The sequence below is a fragment of the Apus apus genome, chromosome 1, assembly GCF_020740795.1.
Source record: "Apus apus isolate bApuApu2 chromosome 1, bApuApu2.pri.cur, whole genome shotgun sequence".
Taxonomy (NCBI): Eukaryota; Metazoa; Chordata; class Aves; order Apodiformes; family Apodidae; genus Apus; species Apus apus.
In genome coordinates this window covers 32047283-32069561 of record NC_067282.1, presented here as the reverse complement: position 1 = coordinate 32069561, position 22279 = coordinate 32047283, and the positions used below count along the sequence as shown (strand labels likewise).

The window sequence follows — 22279 nt, the reverse complement described above, 5'->3', positions numbered from 1 at the left end:
CAAGCTAACAAACTCATCACTTTTGGTTGCTTTTATTTGGGATCAGTTGCTCATTATTGTACAGCTACATATCTTGGCAAGAGAGAAGACATTCCTTCTCTCAGTTTCTATAAATATCTCCAAAGTCTATTTTAAGGAAGTTTGCTTAGACTGTTAGAAGTCTGTGAGTGGTCTCTTCTGCCCTGTCTGATGATACTTGTTCCTACTGTTAGAACTGTTTTCCCTCTTCACACAACCATCCTGGCCCCTCTAGATACTAATGGTTTGTTTAATTTCTTTTTGATATTCTTTTCAGAATAGGAAGGGATCCCAAACCAAAAAACCTCAGTTGGACTATATATGAATCTTGGGGAATTTAAATTTGACTTCTTTTCCACTATGAACTTAAAGGAAATTTCACACTAATATCCTCTAATCATTGCATTTCGCGCAGGGAAGCTGCATTAACATTTCTTACTGGTATTCTGACACCAAATCTCAAGCACCATGGAGAACCCAGTACTCACAGATGGCCAGTCACTCAGCCTCCACCCCCATTCTGTGTTTGGACCATCTGCCACGGCAGTCAGATAGTCAAAGACACTTTTTTCTAACAGAAAATGCTTTGAACACTATAAATCACTAGTGCTCACAGATAAATATTCAGCTGCCAGCAATGTGCCATTGGGGCATGTAATGAGAAAAGGGCATGTCATGAATTCCCTCTCAGTCAAAGAACCAGCAGAGTCTTCATTGTCTCTTTTTTGCCTTAGTTAAGAGTATTGATACATAACAAAGTTTGAAATGTGATTTATTTTGCATTCTTCTCACTTCAGTTTGATTTTTCCATTATTTACACCTAGCTAGTCTAGCCAGTCTATCCAAATTAAGAAATTAAGCCAGATTTAAAAAAAAAATGCCAGTACAACATACAACACTCAACACCATTAGGGAAAAACATTTGGGAGGTACTATTTCAACATATACACAATTCTCAGACAAATTTATTCATGAGTCAGAAAATGAACAGTCAAGTCACTAGACTAAATGTCACTTTATCCATGAACAGGAATTTTACTTCAGGCTTCCATTTGGGTTTCAAAAATTATTTGTTGGCAAAATGTTGGTTATTACTTGAACCAAAACTGTCTCATGTGCAAGAAGAAACTGGAGATTTTTTTTCAGTTTGCTATGGTGACTCAAGTAGCATAATCTCTGATATACCTATAATCAGCAATAATAGTTTCATGATACCTCAATGGAATCTGAACTTCCACAAGGATTTGGACTTCAGATTTAATTCCTTACATATTACTCCCATGGACAGTGTCCTAGAAATGAACAGGTTCACTACTAAATGTGCTTATTCAATTTTAAAACAAAACATATGTTAATTACCAGCTCTAACCAAATATCCTGCTTTATATAGTAACAGAATTACAGACTGCATTCCCTAAGAAACTAAACATTTCCACTCTATTTCAGCTTTCTGGAGATTTACTTTAGTAATAGTTCCTCTCTTGTCTCAGGATAATTGATTTCTTCTTCTAGATTCTTGAGTTTTTGCTCTCTTTCCTGTTTCTGAATGACTTGGTTTCTCTGGGGCAGCAGACCAAGTCATCATGAACAGCAAAGAGCAGGGAAAGATAGATCAGAATTGAAGAAGAAATAATAAAGTAGAATTCATAAGACAAAGTCCTTTGTCAAGAGTAACAGTCATCTTACTCTTCCAGGAACTGTCAATTCTTTTTTACTCCATCTCGCTGCTCTCTCTTATAAATGTGGTCTAGGAAAGACTAAGTATTGGAATAGCTGGTGGCATTAAAGGTCCTATAACCACTCTGTCTCCTGAAATGCTTTCAGGAGACAGTAAGGATGCAGGACTGAACAACATGCCCACACTGAAAATGTGTATAGACCTTATCACTGTTCCTTTAGTGAATATGTATGATATGCAATGAAGGAGGAAAATTTACTTTTCCAAGGAGTATAAGCAACAAGCAAGTTTTGAAAATAACTTTAAGGGACAGTACTAGTAAGAAAAGCTTCACAAGGTGCTTCTGCCACACTACTTTATTTCAAATTAATTGACCAAATACTGTTTACATAAAAGACAGACAGAATACTGTGGAAATACCACCACTGACAAAAATCTACAAAGCAAAAAGATTTGATGTGTGTAAAAAGCGAGTTTCCGGGTAATAATGGTATTGAAACTCCATTGCTCTCTCCAGCTGGAGTGTACAGAATGATCAGTGATTTTTGCTTTCCTGAAAAACTGGAAAGGGTTTCTAGAACAGAAAAACTACATGGCAGACTGCAGTAATCTTGAAAGAAAGCCAAGACTTACAAGCAAGTTGAAAGGCATTATTCCTGATCAGTTCTTTGATTACGGATCTGTCAAAGCCTGTGGCTTAAGGAAGATTTAGAATTTTAAAAAAATGTTTATTTACTCTTAATTTTAGGTCCTGGTTTTCTACAAGATCACTTCTGTCCATGAAATGGTTATATAAGCAGGTATTTTGTTTAGAAAAGGTGATTGCACAGGACCTACAGTTGATGGGGCAATTCTACAAAAAAGTATGTTTCAGTCTGATTTTCTTAACACACAGATGTCTAAGAGGAGACAATCTGTCAAAAGATAATTCTCTATCGGCTTCTGCTGCTGATAAACTTTTCAAAGTGACACCTACAGAACACAATTTCTTTTCATTTGTATCTTTTTAATTGCAGAAAATAAATTCGTTTTAGTCTAATGTAAAAAAAATCCAACGCAACATGTGCCACCAAACAACTCTGTTCAAAAAGTCCACAGAACCTGCTTTATAAAATTATTTAAAGTTTCACTGAATGCAAATTCTCTACAGTCTGCTATTATACTAGTACACCTGCAGATGTGAACTATGACAGGCAACAAAGCTCCTTAATACATGATCTTGTAAATCAGCTGAGTGCTGGCATAGAATGTGTTATTCAAGGATTTCAGTAACAGCCTGTTCTCTGTCTAGCTGAAATTACTTCTATCCCAGCTAACTTTTTTGGACTTTAGTAAGATACAGTTTAAAACCAGAAAAATTCCTTATCAACCAGATGCCTGTACTTGATTTAAACACCTTTTGATTAAAAATATAAGCACTAAATATACAGAACAGTTATATTAGGTCTCCTGTTCCCTGACAGTCAAGTGCAATGCACAGGATGGACAAGAGACATATGTGGTCCAACAATTAGCTACAGATTACCAGGGGAAAAAAAAAACAAACCCAAACTAAACCAAAAACAGTCTCAAGAGAAAACTAAAGCTGTTAAAATTTACATACTTACATTGCACATAAAAATTCAGTTAATATAAAATGAATATGCAAGTTACAGCAAACACCTGGAAGTCGATAATGACAGGAGGAAAAATATGGAATGGCAATTTCATCACAGATAAATGCCAAAATTAGAGCTGAATGCTGATTTACCTAGAAATTGCAAATAGTCTCAACTGTGGAACAAAATGTTAGATTAACACGAGTTCAGACCAATGTGACATAATGGATGTCAACAGGAAAATCAAAGTGCAATTATACTCAAGAAAGATTATGAGTTAGCACAAAAAATAATCCATTTTACCCCCTATGTCTTGACCAAGCACCATAGACAAGCCATCTGCTTTACACACAATACTGATGAAAATTATAAACTATTTAACAGGTACCAGGACATTCAGAAAATATAATAGTATAACATGGCATATATAACAAGCATCCTGGACTGCATCAAAAGAAGTGTGGCCAGCAGGGCCAGGGAGGTGATTCTGCCCCTCTACTCTGCTCTGGTGAGACTCCACCTGGAGTACTGTGTACAGTTCTGGTGCCCTCAGCACAGGAAAGATACAGATCTGCTGGAGGGGGTCCAGAGAAAGGCCATCAAGATTATCAAAGGCTTGGAGCTCCTGTGCTATGAAGACAGGAGGAGAGAGTTGGGGCTGTTCAGCCTAGAGAAGAGAAAGCTCCAGGGAGACCTTATAGCAGCCTTCTAGTACCTGAAGGGGCTACAGGAAAGCTGGGGAGGGACTTTTCATCAGAGAAGATAGTGATAGGACAAGGGGTAATGGCTTTAAACTGAGAGAGGGGAGATTTAGGTTAGGTATTAGGAATAAATTCTTCACTGTAAGGGTGGTGAGCTACTGGAGAAGCATCAGCATGCTGATGCCCCATCCCTGGAGGTTTTTAAGGCCAGGTTGGATGAGGTTTTGTGCAGCCTGGTCTAGTGGTAGGGTTCCCTGCTCATGGCAGGGGGGTTGGAACTTGATGATCTTTAAGGTTCCTTCCAACCTTAATGATTCTATGACCTGACAACAGTGAATATGTCAGTGCCTCAAAGAACTACCTTCCTATTTAGGAAAAAAACCAAACCTGAAGGAAACTAAAAGCCCAAATAAAACCATACTTCACAGTTCATATATATATATATATATATATATATATATATATACACACTAAGTTTGAAAGAAATTAATCAGCATTTATTAATTACTTTCTTTCATGAAAAAATTACTACAAGAATTCTTTTCTAAATGGTCAGTAGACATTATTGAACATTTTCTTCCAAGATTAGATACGTTAATTCCAGAGCCTAAACTAAAATTCCCTGAAGGGTCACTGGTACCATCTGCTAAATTTCCCCTGCAATTTCAGCTGGAGACAACTTTCAAGTGTTCCTTCTATAGAGATCCTGCACTGTAATGTGTTGCTCATGTCTCTCTTGTTTTTGTTCTTATATTTATAGCAGTTATGTTTCAGCAGTAATTTAAATTATTCTGATTTATTCAAGTTTTCTTTTAGATTAAGTAATAGATTATAGACTTCTCCAAAACTTATTACAATAAAATAAAGATTCATAAATTGTTTGATTCAAGACGTGTTAGAGAATACCTGTAAAAAGGAGTCAGCATTTCAGTATAATGATTTTATTGTTCTAGAATATCCTGGAAATGCTTCTGTATCACAAAATTCTTTAATGTACAGGATTTGTATTATCAGTAGCAATGATTTTGCTGCAGGTACGACTAACATCCTCAGGCTTCTGGTTTTCACATTACTTATTAAAACCCCTGAACAATTTATCATGCTAGCTAATAAGTCTTAAAAGTCTTGCAAATTAAGAATGGACAACAGAAGTGGACCTCTGTGAGGGTACACTGTTGTCACTAGGACACTCTAGAAATCACATGTAGTAAACCTTCAGATTGCCAGCTTTTGAGAGTCTGTAAGAAGTGAGGAAAAGAAGCTTAAAATTGAAACTGACCTTGACAAGTCAGAAAATTAATCTGAAAAAATACAGTACAGTAAGAAAAGTGTAAGCATGAAGGGAGTTGATTATATAAAGTGAAGATGGGGAAAGCACTACGCAGGGTTCTGTAGAACAAATCTGGAGGCTCATGTTTAGAAAACTAGACATGAGTTAAACACTGCAAGAAATGGAAATTTACTGGGGTATTTAAAAGGGACTGCTGCATGAAATACATCTTTATTTTATACTCTCATACGACTCTACTCAGCTCTAGCAAAAACTGCCCAGTTTCACACCCAAAGCTTACAGACAGACATGAATCAAGTGGAGAGGGGGAGCATGAAAGCAAAATAAAAACAGCCAGAGGCCTTAAAAAGGGAGGAAGATTGAGAGAACTGGGTATGTTTGGTCTACAGATAACTTTTTAATGGCAAGAATATTAAAAAACAAGGTTGACTTGCTTTGGGAGCTTATAGAACTCCATTTCTGGTTTTCAGGCAGGAATCTTGACCAAAAGTAGATAAAAAGGTTTTAAATTAACATATTTTTAATTAGCATCTTTTCTGAAGGAAGGGAGATGGACTATATTAGCACCCCTATCCTACTCTCAAATTACTGGAAAACAATACAGATTAGGTAAACACTCTAGTTGTAAACACGCAGCAGCTTCATGAAGTACCCAACACCACACCAAATGAACCCAAATTGTCCATTACATGAATTTGCAGTATGGGCTAGAACACATCTGGAGAGATAATCTAGATGCTCTTTTACCCCAGGGCAGAATCAACTGTGCTGTGGCTTACAGGCTCCACAGGTTAAATCTCATGATGAACAGCAAGGTTGTCTTGGAATGGAGCAGTAGGATAACCTGAAATTCCAGCTGTTGTGGATGTATGCAAGATACTGAGATCAAGAATGCTGGACCATCAGAGCCAGGTCCTAGTCCCAATATTGCACAGAGAGATCTAAGAAAAAGTTGCTTTTATCAACTGCATGTGAACTGCTCCTGTAGTTTCTCCTCTTGGCCTTCTGCGTACAAAGTATGTGCTCATTGCTGCCAGTCAAGTGAAGTTTTTTCTGAGCATCTTCTGGGGGTCTTGTATGTCTGTCATTCTTGGTGTAACCTGTCCTATAAAACCTCAGTGACGGCTTCAAACTGACCAGGTGAGTATCTCTAATTTAGTATGATCACATCTGTCTTCTCACTTTCTAGACTGGACTGTCCCCAATTACAGCAGTCTTTCTCTTACATTTCCTAAATCTCTGATCTTCTCATTACTAGAGAGTCCTCTCCAATCCACCCATGTAAACCCACATCTACTACTTCTAAAAATTAATGTGCAAATTTCTCAAAAACTATGACAAACATAATAATTCTTTAAAATATAAATTACCAAGTGACTTCTAGCAAAGAAACAATGGCAAGAGTTTCAAGTGTGTGTTGCCAATTTGACAGATATTGTAGTTGCTCGAGTGTTGGTTCCCTGGGGATGTAACTCTTCTGCCATCAGAATTAAAAGGTACACCACAGTCATTACACTGCCAATCTTCTTTTAATAGTTATATATAGGATGTTTGAAATGGTAACAGTGGTGCTCTAGAAGGAGAAACCTACACATGGACACCTATTATTAATACATTGTGTCGTAAGAATCAGTCCGTCCTTAGCAAATATAAAATATATATGTTGCATGGCAAACTAAATTTTCCATATATCCATAAAACTTTCTTCATGAAAGGGAAATATTTGTTTCTCCATAAATAAATTATGCATTAGAGTTCAAGCCAGAGTAAGTTTTGTAACTACTTTTCAATATGAATGACTTGAGCCTTTTATCTGTGATTTGTAGAAGAATGAGTTAAATCTGGCTCACACATTAGTCTTAAAAAAAAGCTATTTTGATTCTAACCTCTGTAAAAATACATGGTTTAATATGTCAACTGGTAACATAATTAAAAAATTATAGTGGTATACAGAGACATACACAAGTGGTTCTTACAGCTTATGTGCACTGTCCTCTGCAGTATTTTTCTAGAACCTTTTGTGAGTATCGAAGACAGAATCCTGCTATTACTGAAGACAACTTTTTGTTTGCTACTGATTTAGCTGATAAACTACAGGGCAGAAATGTGTTGCGATTCAATTAAAAACACAGCAGAAGAAACAAGTATTTCCCTTTATTAATATATATCTGTTTATCATACAATCTATCAATATGTACATGGACATTGAAGATTTAATAGTAGAAATAAGCAAATACTCTATCACAAAGTAATATATATTGTTGTCACTTATTAGAGGGAATCTGCATTTGAACCACAGCAGGATTGATTTCAAGTATTCCAGGTTGGTTTTAAACCAGTTAGCAGCAAGGTAACACAATATTAAAAAGTGATTATGAGAGATTTGTCTTCTTAATATATATTTTATGTTTTTCTTACTCCTTGGCCAGTTGTACATTGGTCGGTTTTGCTCCAATGGGTATCCCATATTTGTGCAAAGTGTTGACTAAAATTTCACGCATTTCGTTGTTGTAGGAATCAAAGTCAAATACATTTCGAACAACACTCGCCAGTCCTTCAGATGGAAATTTCTGTGAAGAAACAACCACAAATTTCTTTTACTGAATACCTGCTAAGTTACAGCACATAAATAAATACTTCTAAAATGAACAGTTATAACAGTAACTTTTCTCAACTTAGACAAGTGCTCAAATTGCCTTTTTTTGTTAGTTTTCAGAAAAAAGAAGGTACATTGCTTCAAGACAGAATTAAGTTACTGAGAATAAATCTGAGTTAAACAAACAAGCAGGAGACAATTATTTAAATACTTAACATCGTTCATGTTTTAAAGACTTGCTTTCATTATACATGTAACAAGATGGTGCAATCAGTGGAACACATAATTAAATATAGCCTGTATTTTTTAAATTTGAAGCGTTTCCTGCTAACCATGAAGATCTGACACAAATACACCTATTCACACAATTAAATTATACAATTAATTTAAGAATTCTGATTCTTAATGTTGAACATAGAAAAGCAGAAGATAACACTGCTTACTTACTAAAAGTGACCTTAGGTCCTGATTGATTTCAGTAGAAACAGAAATTCACCTAAGATTTGCAAACATTTGTTTCTACTTGAAATGTGCTGTGTACATTAAAAAAAAAACACAAGGGTTTATCAATTTTTCATTAGTATTTCTAATAAAGGGCTCCTGAACTGGACAGACTACTCCAGGTGGGGTCTCTCAACAATGGAGTAGAGAGGGTAAACCACCTCCCTCAACCTGCTGGCTACATTTCTTTTGATGCAGCCCAGGACACAGTTGGCTCTCTGGGCTGCAAGTGTACATTGCTGGCTCATGTTGAGCTTCTCATCAACCAGCATCCCCAAGTCCTTTCCTCAGGACTGTTCTAAATCCATTCTCCACCCAACCTGTATTTGTGCTTGGGATTGCTGAAACCAAAGTGCAGGACCCTGCAACTGGCCTTTCTGGACTTCAAGAGGTTGGCATGGGCCGAATGGGTTCAATGTTTGAGTTGAACATTTAAAAAAAATAATAATTTGCTTTCTATTGATTTTTAAAACCAGATTAATGGAGAAAATATTGATCTCCCAGTCTGTCTGGTTCTCATTTCTCATTCATTGATTCTTCCCCTTACAAGTAACACCTCAGAGTATTTTCACAGCTTAAATTCTTTGCTGTTCCTTAAAATAATAAGTAACATAGGTTTTGCTTTTAACAATTTGTATTTTTTATACTTTAGTTGATATAGAGTTGTGACAGAATTTGGGTTGGTGAAAAATCCCTATTTTTATGGATCTAACTTTCCATGAGTACATGTATTGTTATAGTCTGCTTAAAAGCTATTAGCGAAATAGTCTTTTCCTAGTACAAATACAGAATGTTAACTAAAATTTGATATACACATTGAGGTCTACTGTACTTCTACCACTACCCTGACAAAAAAAAATAAATTGACCAATTATCTGTTATCCAGTCTCTAACAATTCCAGATATTTGTTTTAGACTTCTATCTGGTGTCCTCACTACCACTCACTTCCCTATACATTCTAGTGCCTTTGGATGCCAGCACATTTCCCATCCTGCCAGCGCCATCCCAAAGGCCCACCCTGCCCCCAGGACACTTAACAGATCGCTCCCTCCCTGCTCATTCCTCTGTGCCCTTGGCTTCCTCCTCTATCCCACTGCCTTTTCACTGAAAGCTGCCAGCTTTCTCTGTGTCTCCTCAGTTGTCCTGTCAGCAGGGAAAGAAGCACCATGTTCATGGCTCATCCTGAGCCACAGGCATACTACTTGATTTACCACCGCTTGTGTCTTTAGTGGGCATTGTCTACTGCCAAGCAGAACAGCTGAATTCTCCCCCTGCCTTTTCATTCACACAGACACTAACTTCAGTCTGTTCTCTGTCACACAGTCTTGGATTTTGATTAAACCAGCTGAAACTTAATTATCTTTGAAAACTTATACCTAAGACTCACTGCAGTTGGCCAAAAGGTTAAAAGGTTATTATTGATGTGTGTTTGGCAGCAAGATGAGAAAGGGATACAAACTGTTTCCTTTTGAGATTAGGCTAAATAGATAAAAAGTACTATATTTGCCCAAAAGCTTACTGAACAGGCCTAAAAGCCTGATGACTAGCAGACTTCAGGACTATAATCACAGAATCATAGATTCATCATGGTTGGAAAAGACGTCTAAGAGTCTAACCATCAACCCAGAAAAAACCCCACCATGCCCACTAAAGTGTGTCCTGAAGTGCCATGTCTACACGTTTTTTTAATACCTCCGGGGATGGTAACTCCACCACCTTCCTGGGCAGCCCATTCCAGTGCCTGACTACTCCTTCCGTATATAAATTCTTCCTAATATCTAGTCTAAACCTCCCCTGGCACAACTTCAGGCCACTTCCTCTTGTCCTATCGTTGTTTACTTGGGAGAAGAGGCCAACACCCAACTCCCTACAACCTCCTTTCAGGTAGCTGTAGAGTGCTAAGGTCTCCCCTCAGCCTCCTCTTCTCCAAACTAAACAATCCCAGATCCCTCAGCCTCTCCTCACAGGACTGGTTCTCTAGACCTTTCAACAGCTTGGTTGTTCTTCTCTGGACATGCTCCAAAACCCTGTAGTGAAGGGCCCAGAACTGAACACAGTACTCAAGGTGCATCCTCACCAGTGCCGAGTACAGGGGCACGATCACTTCCCCACTCCTGCTGGACACACTATTTCTGATGCAAGCCAGGATGCTGTTGGCCTTCTTGGCCAGCTGGGAACATTGCTGGTTTATGTTAAGCTGGCTGTCCACCAGCAACCTCAGGTCCTTTTCCTCTGAGCAGTTTTCCAGCCACTCTTCCACAAGCCTGTAGCATTGCCTGTGATTCTTGTGACTGAAATGCAGGACCCAGCACTTGGCCTTATTGAACCTCATACAACTGGCCTCAGCCCATTGATCCAGCCTCTCCAGGTGCCTCTGCAGATCCTTGCTATCCTCAGGCAGATCAACACTCCCGTCCAATTAGGTGTCCTCTGCAGACTTACTGAGGAAGCACTCAATCCCCTCATCTCGATCATTGATACAGATATTGAACAAGATTGTCCCCAAAAGCGAGCCCCAGGGGACACCACTGGTGACCGGCCACCAGCTGGACTTAACCCGGTTAACTAATACTCTCTGGGCTCAGCCATACAGCCAGCTTTTTACCCAGTGAATAAAAAAGGTACCTTACACATTTACTGTTTGAAAACCATTATACTAGTGCCCACTATTAGAAAGCAATCTTGAATACAAACAAGAGAGAAGGCCTATCAGAAAAATATCAGCTTTCCCAAATTCAATAATTAGTAAAAAAACTATTCCCATTTTATCTGGGCTAATGTGGCTTGCCTGATCAACACCTATCAGGGAGGCCAGGTGAATCTTGATTCTGCAAAACAACACACAAAAGACCTCATGAAAACTAGCATATTTAATTGCAGAGAAGCAGTCATAGCCTACTTGGGTGGTTACAGGCAGCATGTGGCAATCCAAAAGAGCAAGAGCAGAGCTTCTCAGCTTGCCCATAAATTACTGTCAATACTTATGACATCTGATACAGTCTGAAAACTGCAGGCAAGTGAGACAAAAAGGCAATAATCAGGTCACCTGCAATCTAGAGCTGCAAGATGTGAATTCCCTATACAATCTGTGGGGAGAAACAGTTGCTTCAACCAAGTCAGGCACCTGCATTAGACAACTTTCTCTATGCCTGCAGCTTCAGATCTTTAAACTAGTTTGGTGTCTTGAGCTTCTTCAAAAAAAAGAGGCAACCCAGCTCTGAATGTTGTGTCTAAGCCACAGCTAAATTGCTACAGATTTCCTACTGGCATAATCATTTTAGTAAGATGCTCTTGTAATTATGCTGCAGACACAAACCTATATGTCGAATATGACAATTAATCAGTACAGAGATTAGACTAATAATATGTTGATGCCACAATAATCAGGATCTGTTTTAGCTGACTAGCTGTGATGCTTAGATTCACTCTCATATAACAAAAATCAACTGCAATTTTTTATCCAAAACATCCAACCCTTTTTTTATGGAAGCAAAAAATTCCCAAATTATGAGAAATAAATCAATACAATAGTACAAAGAGAGTGGGGCCGTGGAACTGCTGCAATGTTTAACAACATGACTAACTTCCTTCCTAAAGACCAGCAATTCTATTGACTCACTTCCCTCCTTCCTCTTTTTCCTCTACCTGAAAACCTAAAAGTTTGTTACTTTGGAACAACCATTATGTTTATATTCATTATTTATATTTGGCTACTCTCAGCCTTTTTATTGTTCAGAATGAGAAACACGTTACAGTAAACAAAATGTTGCATCTTTTCAAAGTGACTAGGATTTGAAAAACAAATGTTACAGAAGAAATCAAAGCTGTATTTTGGCGATTTATTTGGGTATTTACACTTGACTTGGAAAGAAGTGGCAACTTAGCAGATGGGAAACTTCCCCACTGATTTGTGTCCAATGTCCAGATTGAAGCGACCATACTAATCTGGTTAAGTGAAGAAGACAGAAGCAGAGATTAAGTGCCATTCAAACACTTAGCAATGCTGCTCTTCCTATTTTCTATTAGATGCTGTTCACTCTCAAAGAAAAAAAGGAATTAAGTCCATATGTTTCCACACCTTTTGGCATCAGAAGACAATGCAAGCTTCAGATTACTTGGAGACAGAAGATGAGGGAAGGAGGTTAGGATGGAAGGTAGGGACAGCCAGAGCAGCAAGACAGGAAGAATTTAGTTTACCAAAAATCCCAAACCACCAGCTTTTCAGCAGCACAGCAACTGTTCCTCAAGTTTCTAATTTTACCACTTTCATTTCAAGTGTAACTCTGTGTTTAAAGACATAAGTGATATGATCAACATAGCATATGTTCCTATCAGTTTGGTAAGCAAATACCTATCAATTGGTATTGGGTCCTAATAAAATATTCTGCTTACATGTTCATTTGGATGGATTCTGCAGCTTTCAGGTCTGAATTTTGTTAACCTTTAGTACAAAGCTATAAAAATAGCATTACTTTTTCTTTTTATCATCGATATCATGGTAGCATCAATTTACTTTGTCTCAAGACCTCACTGCACCCTAGAGACCACAGAGCTCAAAACTGTACCCTCCCCAGAAATCTGGATGAATTGAAATGTTTTAAAAGTAGTAATTCTAAGCTGCAGGGTCTTAATATCTGTGGATATGAACATATGTGCATATGTTAATTAGCAAAACCACAAAACCATCACAGTACTCTATTACACTACAGTGTCACACATGGAAACAGTAGGTTGGTCAAAAAATTCTGAGAAATTCCATTTTAACTGTAATAATTACACTAATATTTCCACTAATCCTTTTACAATCTGGCATTCATTAATTCAAGAAATAGTCTATAAATTAACAAACTACCCATCCTATTTTTAGAAAAGGGAACAAAATAAAACCACTATTTCAAAAGCTATTTCAAAGGGCATTAAGATACTTTATATTTCAAATACTGCAGACAAATGTATCCTTAAATTTATAAGGACAGAAGTCAAGCTCTACTGTAACCTTTAAAATCATAATTAAATCAGAATTCACACATCTAGGGTCGAAATGTGTGTAGGAAGCAACCATGTATCCTAAGCACCTGTTTACTATGTTGTTTTATCCGTCTAACATTTTCTGTAGAAAAATTGCACCAGTTATGTATCACTGTTACTCAGCAGGAACTTGTTTTCCCCCAGGAAATTAAAAAAACCAAGATTTTATAGCAGCATGAAGTGAACAATTGCCCTGTCCTGGAAGTATTGTATGCTGAATATGGTATGTTATAACCAAGGCTAGCACGCACAATCCATACTCTATTCACAGCATGAATGTGGTATTTTTTGTCTCATAGTAGAAAAAGACTCTTAGGCATTTTTTTAGTATCTATAAATATGAACACACAGAAAAAATATCTACCTTTGTACATCTGCAATCCTTACCCTCAGACTATCTGCACATCTGAATATGGTAATTCCTTCAAAATGCAAAACTTTACATAAGCACGAAATAAAAAATTATGAACATCATCTTTTTTGTAAAACCTTCAAGCATTAAAAAATTAGTAGTGATGAACTCAGGTTTTCAATGAAATCTGATGTACTGTACCTGTAAATGTTTTACAATATTAACAACTTCTCTAGTTGAATAGGGATAGTTAATAATTCCTTGGTCAGCTAAGCTCCTGAGTTCTCCAAAAGCAGCCACCAGTTTCTGAAGAACTGGCTCTGGAACATCAGGACCATATTGTCTAAGCATAGCCAGTTCAGACTGTGGTTTGGGATTATCAACAGCATGGCAACTAAAAATGTCCCCTAAAAAGAAATAAAAAGTATACAGTTAAATTATTAAGAAACAACAGCCCCTTGAAGTTTCATATAGCACCTTAAATAGAAAAGCAATAGATCAAGAGGTTACCGAGTACTTGCTTGTTAAAACAAAACAAAACAAAAAGACAAAAACTACTTTGAAAAATATGAAGGATAAACTTGCTGTAGCACCCAGGTTCCTGGAAAGACGGAGATGTCTCCTGTCATTTTAAAGAAGGTGATCACAAGGGGGAAATTCACTTCAAGAAGAAACACCAGTCATATGAATGCAGAAAAAAAGAAAATAGAAAAGGTTTAAAGAAAGAATAACAGGTTAAATGGGACCAATTTGTGAACATCTTCAAGACACCACAGCATGCAGGGAAATCTTGATATGCAGGAATGCCCTGAAGCAAACCCAGGTGAGAGATCTAGAGCAAATACTTTCTCTCTGCCTTTTTGAAGTATGTAAGAAATTTAGCTAGATATTCTTCTTGTATATTTGCATTATGCTGGTCCCAATCATATAATCTATAAAACTGAGCTTATTTGTAAAAAGTTCTTTAATAGGCATACAAAGCTTTGCAGAATCATAATCAGATCCTGTTCAAAAAGGACTAGGACTAAAGCAGAAGAGCCCCTCTGCTTGAAAAAACAAAATGAGCCAAGAATGCAAAACCTCAAGCAAGCCTCTGTCACATGGGTTAAAAGCAGTAACCCTTGGATGATCAGTTTTCTCTATGTATGGATGTATGGACATATGTCTATGTATGTACGACAGGGAATTGCCCATTTCCTGGAAACTACATCTGGAAAACAAAAAGCTATCATGCAATACAGAACTGTGTTTGCACCTGCTTTTACGATTGTTATTTCTTGCAGAATAAACATTACAGCCAAAGCTAACAGATAAAAACACCTACGTTAAGGTGCCTGTACATAAATGGCTAAACTAACATAGATAAAACAGTCAGTGGAGTCTGGAGGTCTATTCACTTTGTAGCCCTGGTATAACACTGCCAAAACCTTGCCAGAGGCCCTTCTGGACTAACACTGGACTATCCAGGCCAATGAATTCTTCATCACTTGCCCTTATGTAATGTAAATTCTTGCTTTTGCTCTGCGATGAAGCTATTGGGAATCTTTGCTGATACACAGGATTTTTAGGACCTACCAGGAGCTTTATGAAATTAAGCTGCTGTTGATATGAAAAACTCTGATGTGAAATTTGGACAGCCTTGAAACTAGGATGAATTCAATATATTGTAAAAAATATATAATTTAATAAGGCCTATCACACATGGACATTGGCATGGAGAGGCTAATGAGGATTAAAAAGTAGGTAGTGAAGTGCTAACACAAAAAAACCTAGCAGCCTCTACAGCCGAGAGGGAAGAAGCACACATTAAAGTCCCATCTCTTGTACTGAAGAGGACAGCAGCTGGCCTGTGGCTTGTTTGATATGTGGAAAAAAACTCGTGAGCAGTTGTGTTAACCACTGATGTGAGGTATCAAGCTACTTACAGATCATGTTTTTGCTATGTTTGCATAAAATATATGCTCATTAAGAAAGATTTCTTGTAATCTTGTCTGTCCGCTGTGCTGGTACAAAACCCATACAACAAGTCAGTTGTAGCACAAGTGACCACGTGCAGCTGTGTACATTTACAAGTTAATCTTCAATCTGAATCTCACCTTGAGTGTCTTAAGTGAAACAAAACATCAATATGCATAAGGACCCCTTCTCTATATGAAACCTAATTAATAAAGTCTGTCATTCTATTAATCAATTTTTTTGAAGATTGTAATTTAATACGAATCACTTACCTAATGTGCCAAAAAAGTCATTACCCAAGAAAGGAAATCCAGGTCTATTTGCTAGAACTATCATTCTAAAGTCAGGATGAACAACTATTACGTTTTCTCTCCCATCTATATGAGCATGATCTGGAAAAGAAATAAAATTTATTAATTGCATATTTTAGATTTGCATTATGAATGAATTAAACAAAAATAATTAGATTAGAATAATTCTTCTTAGAATCAAAACAGTTACCAAAAAAGGCTCAATATCTTCTTAACATGTAATTCAAATATGAGTGTTCTAGGTTTCATTTTAAAGTTTCATAATTTGCCTCATGAAAATTAAATGTTTAATTAAAAAAAAATAAAAATGCATCCACTATTCTTGGAGTGGGCCTACCTGTTGTGTTTATACTTAATTTCACCAAAATGCTGAAGCCAATGCTGAATACATTGTTTGGGTTTTATTTTTATATATATGTCTGGCCTTATCTGATCTGGGAACACAGGACTGAAATTCCTTCTGGTTACTACAAAAAAACTGCATGAAGCAAAAGACACATGATTTCAAACATTTGAAGGCTCGTCTTCTCCAAAATGAGTCAGAGTTGCCTGACTTCTTCACTTGCAGCACGTTTCCAGTGACGCATGGTGTTTGGGAATCCTGTTACCTTCTCTAAAAAGCTACAGTAATATTTGAGACTGCCTATCAAAATATTTTAAAAAACTGACCACCTACAGCTTATAATAAGCAAAACTCAAGTGTCGTGCCGTGCCGTGCCATGGGAGCACTGAATGATTGCTCCCCTCAAACACTGTTCCAAATACTGCTACAAAACCCCTCATTATGAAAAGTACAGTGCCTGCTAACATCAAGAGAGTATTTCAAACATGGTAATTCTTTGGAAAATAATGAAAAATATTTAGTTCCTGAAATGAACACGAATAAAATTCTGCATTAAAAATACTCTCACTCTGCAGGATATATTTAAATAAAGCATATACAATATTTTATTAGATGAAACCCTTAACAATTCAACCTTAGATATACTCATATCTTCAAATCTAGATCTGATCAAATTATACCTCAACTGTCCAGATGGGTGTAACCAAGATTATAATTTGGTCAATTAGAACTTTATTTCTTATGGTAAATGAGGAGCATAAAAGTCAGCTTACAGTTTGTTGGGGGGTTTGGGTTTATTATTATTATTAGTATTAGTATTATTACCAAAAAAAAAGCAAAATTCATGAGAACACTAGTTTAAGAAAATAGTCACTATTGCCAAAGTAGTAAAGAAAAAGACTGTAAATTCTTTAATTGTTAAACTTTTAGCACAAAGTAGTTTTTCCTTTTGGCCTCTTTTAGGCCTCTACTTAGTAATGTAATTGCTGAAACCCATCAAGACGTTACATTGTACTGTAAATTATTAAAACACCTTCTATCTACTTACTGGCAACAATTCGCCTTCCATCTGACAAAACCATTTCTCCACTTTCTACTAAAGTTTTTAAGATACAGGTAACATTTGTTGGTGCTTTGTCTGCCTCGTCAACTACCAAAATATGTCCGAACTTCACTGCTTTTACCTAGAAGAGAAAAGAATCAAAATATCATAACCCCACCAAAAAACCTGCAAGAAACTGTATTACTGATTTCTCAGTCAGCAGTAGGGATATAGCAGTAGCACTGAGACAAGGAAGGGACTCAGAACAGGGGTAAGCTATGACCAGACTGTAGCAGAGAGAAGAGGAGGTAGGTGAGACAAGAAAAATGGGCACTTCTGTTTGTTCAGGGTAGGTACGGAAAGGGCAGTGCTAGGGAGGGAAGTGAGGAGTCTGCCTGAGAATCAGCTGGAGTACTGACAGTGAAGTGCAAAAGCATTTTGCATCTAGATTGTTCACATGGAGCTGAAAGAACTGAAGAATGGCTGAAACAGCTGTTAGAAGTAGCAGCTACAATAGAGAAGGAGGCAAATACCACTCCACCAGTTAAAATTTGTCAAGTTAATACTAAATTACTTTCCATACTCATTTTGTGTCTGCAGCTTCCAAAGACAAATCAGCTTATTTGCATTTGGCACAGCAAACATGTCCAAATGTGACCAAAATAAAAGTTACTGAAACGTTACACACTCCTCGCTGACTGTGCCATTAAAGTAATCAAATCATAAAGAATTTTCTTTTTTTGAAAACCAACATGTTTAACTACTTATTTTAAACCAAAAACATTTCCAAAAATATAAACCAAATGTTACTACTGACCAGGGGTGAATCTTCGTATATAATAAGACCATCTTTAACAGAAGGTTGTAGGGTAAGGCTTTGTACAGTGGTATCCCTGAAATGGGAAAAACCAGACAGTATTTGATTAGAGATATTCAGAAATTCTAGTTACAATAAAATGCAAAATGAATAAATGAAAAACTGGAAGCTCTCTTTTTCTAAGAGGAAAAAAAGAATCTAATTTTTTTTTTCTGTTTTTGTTATTAGAATTCTTGAAGAACTTGGACTGAGGACAATGCTCTGCCATCTTAGTAGCCAAAGGTGTGTATCTCTGTCTCCGCCAGGTCTTTCAAGGAAGTTCTCAGTTACTCACAGACCCTGGAAATAAAAACACTGACAAGCGAATCTGTAACTGTTGCACCTAGGTATATTTCTACTGTTTCTACTATTTCTAGTTAAGTATGGTAAAATTTTAATTTACATGACAAACAGGGGAATCTCCTCAGAAGAATCAGCATCATCGTCAAATCATCAATATTCTAGTTGCTCTTCTCCACATATCATCAACAGAAAATATTTTTTTTAAAAAAAAGGCTAAAAATACTAATCTGGAATTCTAAAAAGCAATTATTTTTAGTTCTATCTAAACCATACCAGCTGGAATAAATTTTACAAGCATTTGCTACATTTCATATCTTGAACAGCATAAGCTCTTAGATGGGATAGAGGCTTTAACAGCATTGTATTTCTTTTTGAAATTCTATTTGTGTTCGAATTGCTCAAAAGGTTGTTTTTTTTTCCTTTAAATTTAAAATAGTGGTAATTAAGATCTGTAATGAAAATATTCTTCATTCTTCACTATTTTAATCTATTTAGCCACCATGGAATGTACAGATAAATAAAGACCAGTTGCAATTCAGAAAGGTCCAGAAACACACATCACCAAATTAGATAAATTATGTCCATAACCTTGGGAAAACCTGTCTCTGATTTTACAAAATACTCATCAAAACCTTTGTCAAGACCCATAAAACCAACCCCATTTACTTTGGGGTTCAGAAGAATCCATAAGCTAAGGAATAATCCAGAGGTGGGTCATGATAAGAAGGTCCCCATGACTCCCACAGCTTCATGAACAATGGAATACACAATTCAGTCTTAGGGCAAGTAGGCTATGCCATCCTTCAGTATTTAAAAATTTGGATTAGTCTGTGACAACACAACAAGGGACTATTCATGTGACATAACCCATCAGGAGACCCTCACTTGCACTGCTTGCGATCCACACGCTGGTTGATAGCCAAAGGCGGGTAACCTTTGCATCATCTGTGAGACCTGATGCAACAAAAATCTCTCACCTTCCACAGCTATGCTGTAACACAAAACTACCTGCTTCAGCTAAGCTGACTCACTGTTCCAGGTATCCACCTTAGTTCTGTCTTTAGTTTTTGTAAGACCTTGTAAAAACCCAACACTATTCTGATAAATTCCATGGGTAGAGGAAATCAAACTCAGTCCTGTCTGCAGTAAACTATGAAATGGTGAGTTTCCAATTACAGTTTTAAACTGACAGCATAACACACACATTTCCTTTACTTGAAGCTGCTGTCAGCAGGACTTCTGTCCCTAACAACTAATATTTTCTTGTTTAGCTTTAAACTCATGACTGATTTATCCCAGCGTTTCTCATGCACAGGAATAAAGCATAAGGCAGGAACAGAGATTATTCATCTGCTGAAACTCTAATCCAGGAGGTGAAAGGTTACAAAGCTAGGACCACCTCCACTTCATTTAGCCTCTTCAACTGAGGCCTCTCATAAGCAGCAACACTCTCCAAAATAGTTATATACATACAAAAGTCCTGTGAGGAGCAGCTATGGGAACTGGAGTTATTTAGTCTGGAGAAATGGGAGACCTTATTGCTCTCTACAACTACCTGAAAGGAGGCTGTACCGAGGTGGGGGTTGTTCTCTTCTCTCAAGTGACAAGTGACAGGACAAGAAAAAATGGCCTCAAGTTGCAACAGGGGAGGTTTAGACTGGATGTTAGGAAAAGATTCTTCACTGAAAGGGTTGTCAAGCATTGGAACAGGCTGCCCAGGGAAGTTGTTGAGTCACCATCTCTGGAGGTATTTAAGAGATGTGTAGATGTGGTGATTAGGGACATGGTTAAGTGGTGGACTCAGCAGTGTTAGGTTAATGGTTGGAATGATTCCAACCTAAACGATTCTGTGATTCTATACTGTATTCACTTGAAACATATAATTTTTTTAACCATTAAAATAAACAGTAGCATTAATCTGTTATCTTAGAAATCCTACTGTGGACATAAAACCAAAACTTCTATTGTCATCCTACTTATCTACCCATTTCTACATTAGCCAGAGATATCAATCATGGACCAAAAAATAACAATAAACAAACAGCTTTTATTTCTTGAACACAGATTATTTAGAGATCATAAAATTTTATGTATTAGTCTATCTCCATTAACATTTATCATTGCTGGTTCAAACATATACATTTGCAGAAGTAGAATAATATTAAAAGGTGTAAACCAAACCCTACAGCATATGAAGGCACAGTCACAGGATACTAATTAGTCAGAAATAAATAACGGAAAAATGTTTTATGGAATTAATCCAAGGAGAAAAAGGGAAGTATTTGTCAAACCTGAAAAGTGATCTCTTTAAAGTGGTAAAAAACTGAGAAAATGGAAGGATCTAAAGAAAGAATAGGACAAAAATAAGGTAAAGGAAGATGAAACACTACAGGACGTTTTATAGAACATATATTTGCACACAGCAGCCTGTGCATTTAAAAAAAAAAAAAGTGAAAGGAGTATATCAGGAAAGGAAGATCTCTAATGGTGTGGATGGACACAGATGGCAATGAAAGGAAAGATACCAGTGATTAAAGGTGTTTTACTGTAACAGAAAAGCATCTATTTTAGTTTCAGTGATGTAGTTACTCTTCTGGTTCTGCAGAGATTACTCACAATCCCCTGATAGGGAATACTAACTTGTGCTTAGTAACACAGAAATCCTTAGGATGATCTCATCGTTCAGTGAAGACAGCATTGACCACATCTTTGGGGGAAATAAACACCAGAAGAGCTTACAGGTTGCCTAAGTGCTAGTATGAGAGATGCATGAATCAGAAAAAAATTATAGAAGGAATCAGAAGGAAAGAAACGGACATCCTAAATCCAGTTCCTAGTTTTTTCTCATTTTATCTGTGGCTCCCTCCTTTGGTCTATTTTGCTGCTATTCAGCCCTAACATTAAATGGAAAAAATTTTGGGAGATTTGCAATATATTTTAGAAGATCAAAATATGGCCAAATATTAATTCCATTGGCTTGATGACGTAAGTGAATGCAAAATTTCTGTACTTGCTTACTTGCCATGTATACAAGAATGATTTTGTCAGGGTTAGTACAGATGTTGTTTTCCTTCCAGAATCATAAGCTATGCAATTAGATGTCATTAGTTTCTGTTCTTCAGAAACCTAATGTGACCTAAACAGAGTAAAGAAGGGCTAAATATAGTTTAGTTCCAAAGTTGGTTTTTTTTCTTAAAATTTCCACTTTGTAATAAATTATGTAAATGTACAGATACTGAAAGAGAAAGAAAAAAATATGCCAAGTCTGAAATATTTCTGAACAATACAGTATGCAGATTTTCTGAAGTGTAAAATATGTCTGACACCCAAAACATGAGACTGTAGAATTTCACTCCCACAAGAAAGGAACTAAAAACTGTAATTCATGTTCACTTATCAATATTAGCATCTTAATATTAACTAGGCTCTAACAGATACATGAATATCAAAACCTCCTAATTTCATCACATTTGGCACTTAAGATGAAAACAGTTCTGACACCTAGAAGCAAGACTGTGAGAATCTAGAAGCAAGTGATAAAAGCTGTCTGACATATTGTCATCCTACTTAACTGATTAGTCTTCTCATGATTGTAGAAGAAAAATACGAAAAGCTTGCTAACGTCTTTCCTAAGAATGTATTTTTATCAAGCCAGCCATTCTCACAAGCTCCCCATAAAAAAAATAAATTAAAATCTGCTTCTG

At 36.8% G+C, this 22279-nt stretch overlaps 1 protein-coding gene across 1 annotated transcript in view; it reads right to left on the bottom strand.

The window, feature by feature from the left end:
• The window catches only part of VWA8 (von Willebrand factor A domain containing 8), a 184770-nt gene that overhangs the window by 69340 nt on the left and 93151 nt on the right, over window positions 1-22279 (bottom strand). Inside the window, exons 22-26 of the mRNA XM_051609029.1 lie at window positions 18234-18309; window positions 17423-17558; window positions 15993-16112; window positions 13966-14171; window positions 7705-7856 (exon numbers count right to left, since the gene is read on the bottom strand). Of these exons, the coding sequence (XP_051464989.1) occupies window positions 7705-7856; window positions 13966-14171; window positions 15993-16112; window positions 17423-17558; window positions 18234-18309 (690 nt within the window). The remainder of the gene's footprint in view (window positions 1-7704; window positions 7857-13965; window positions 14172-15992; window positions 16113-17422; window positions 17559-18233; window positions 18310-22279) is intronic.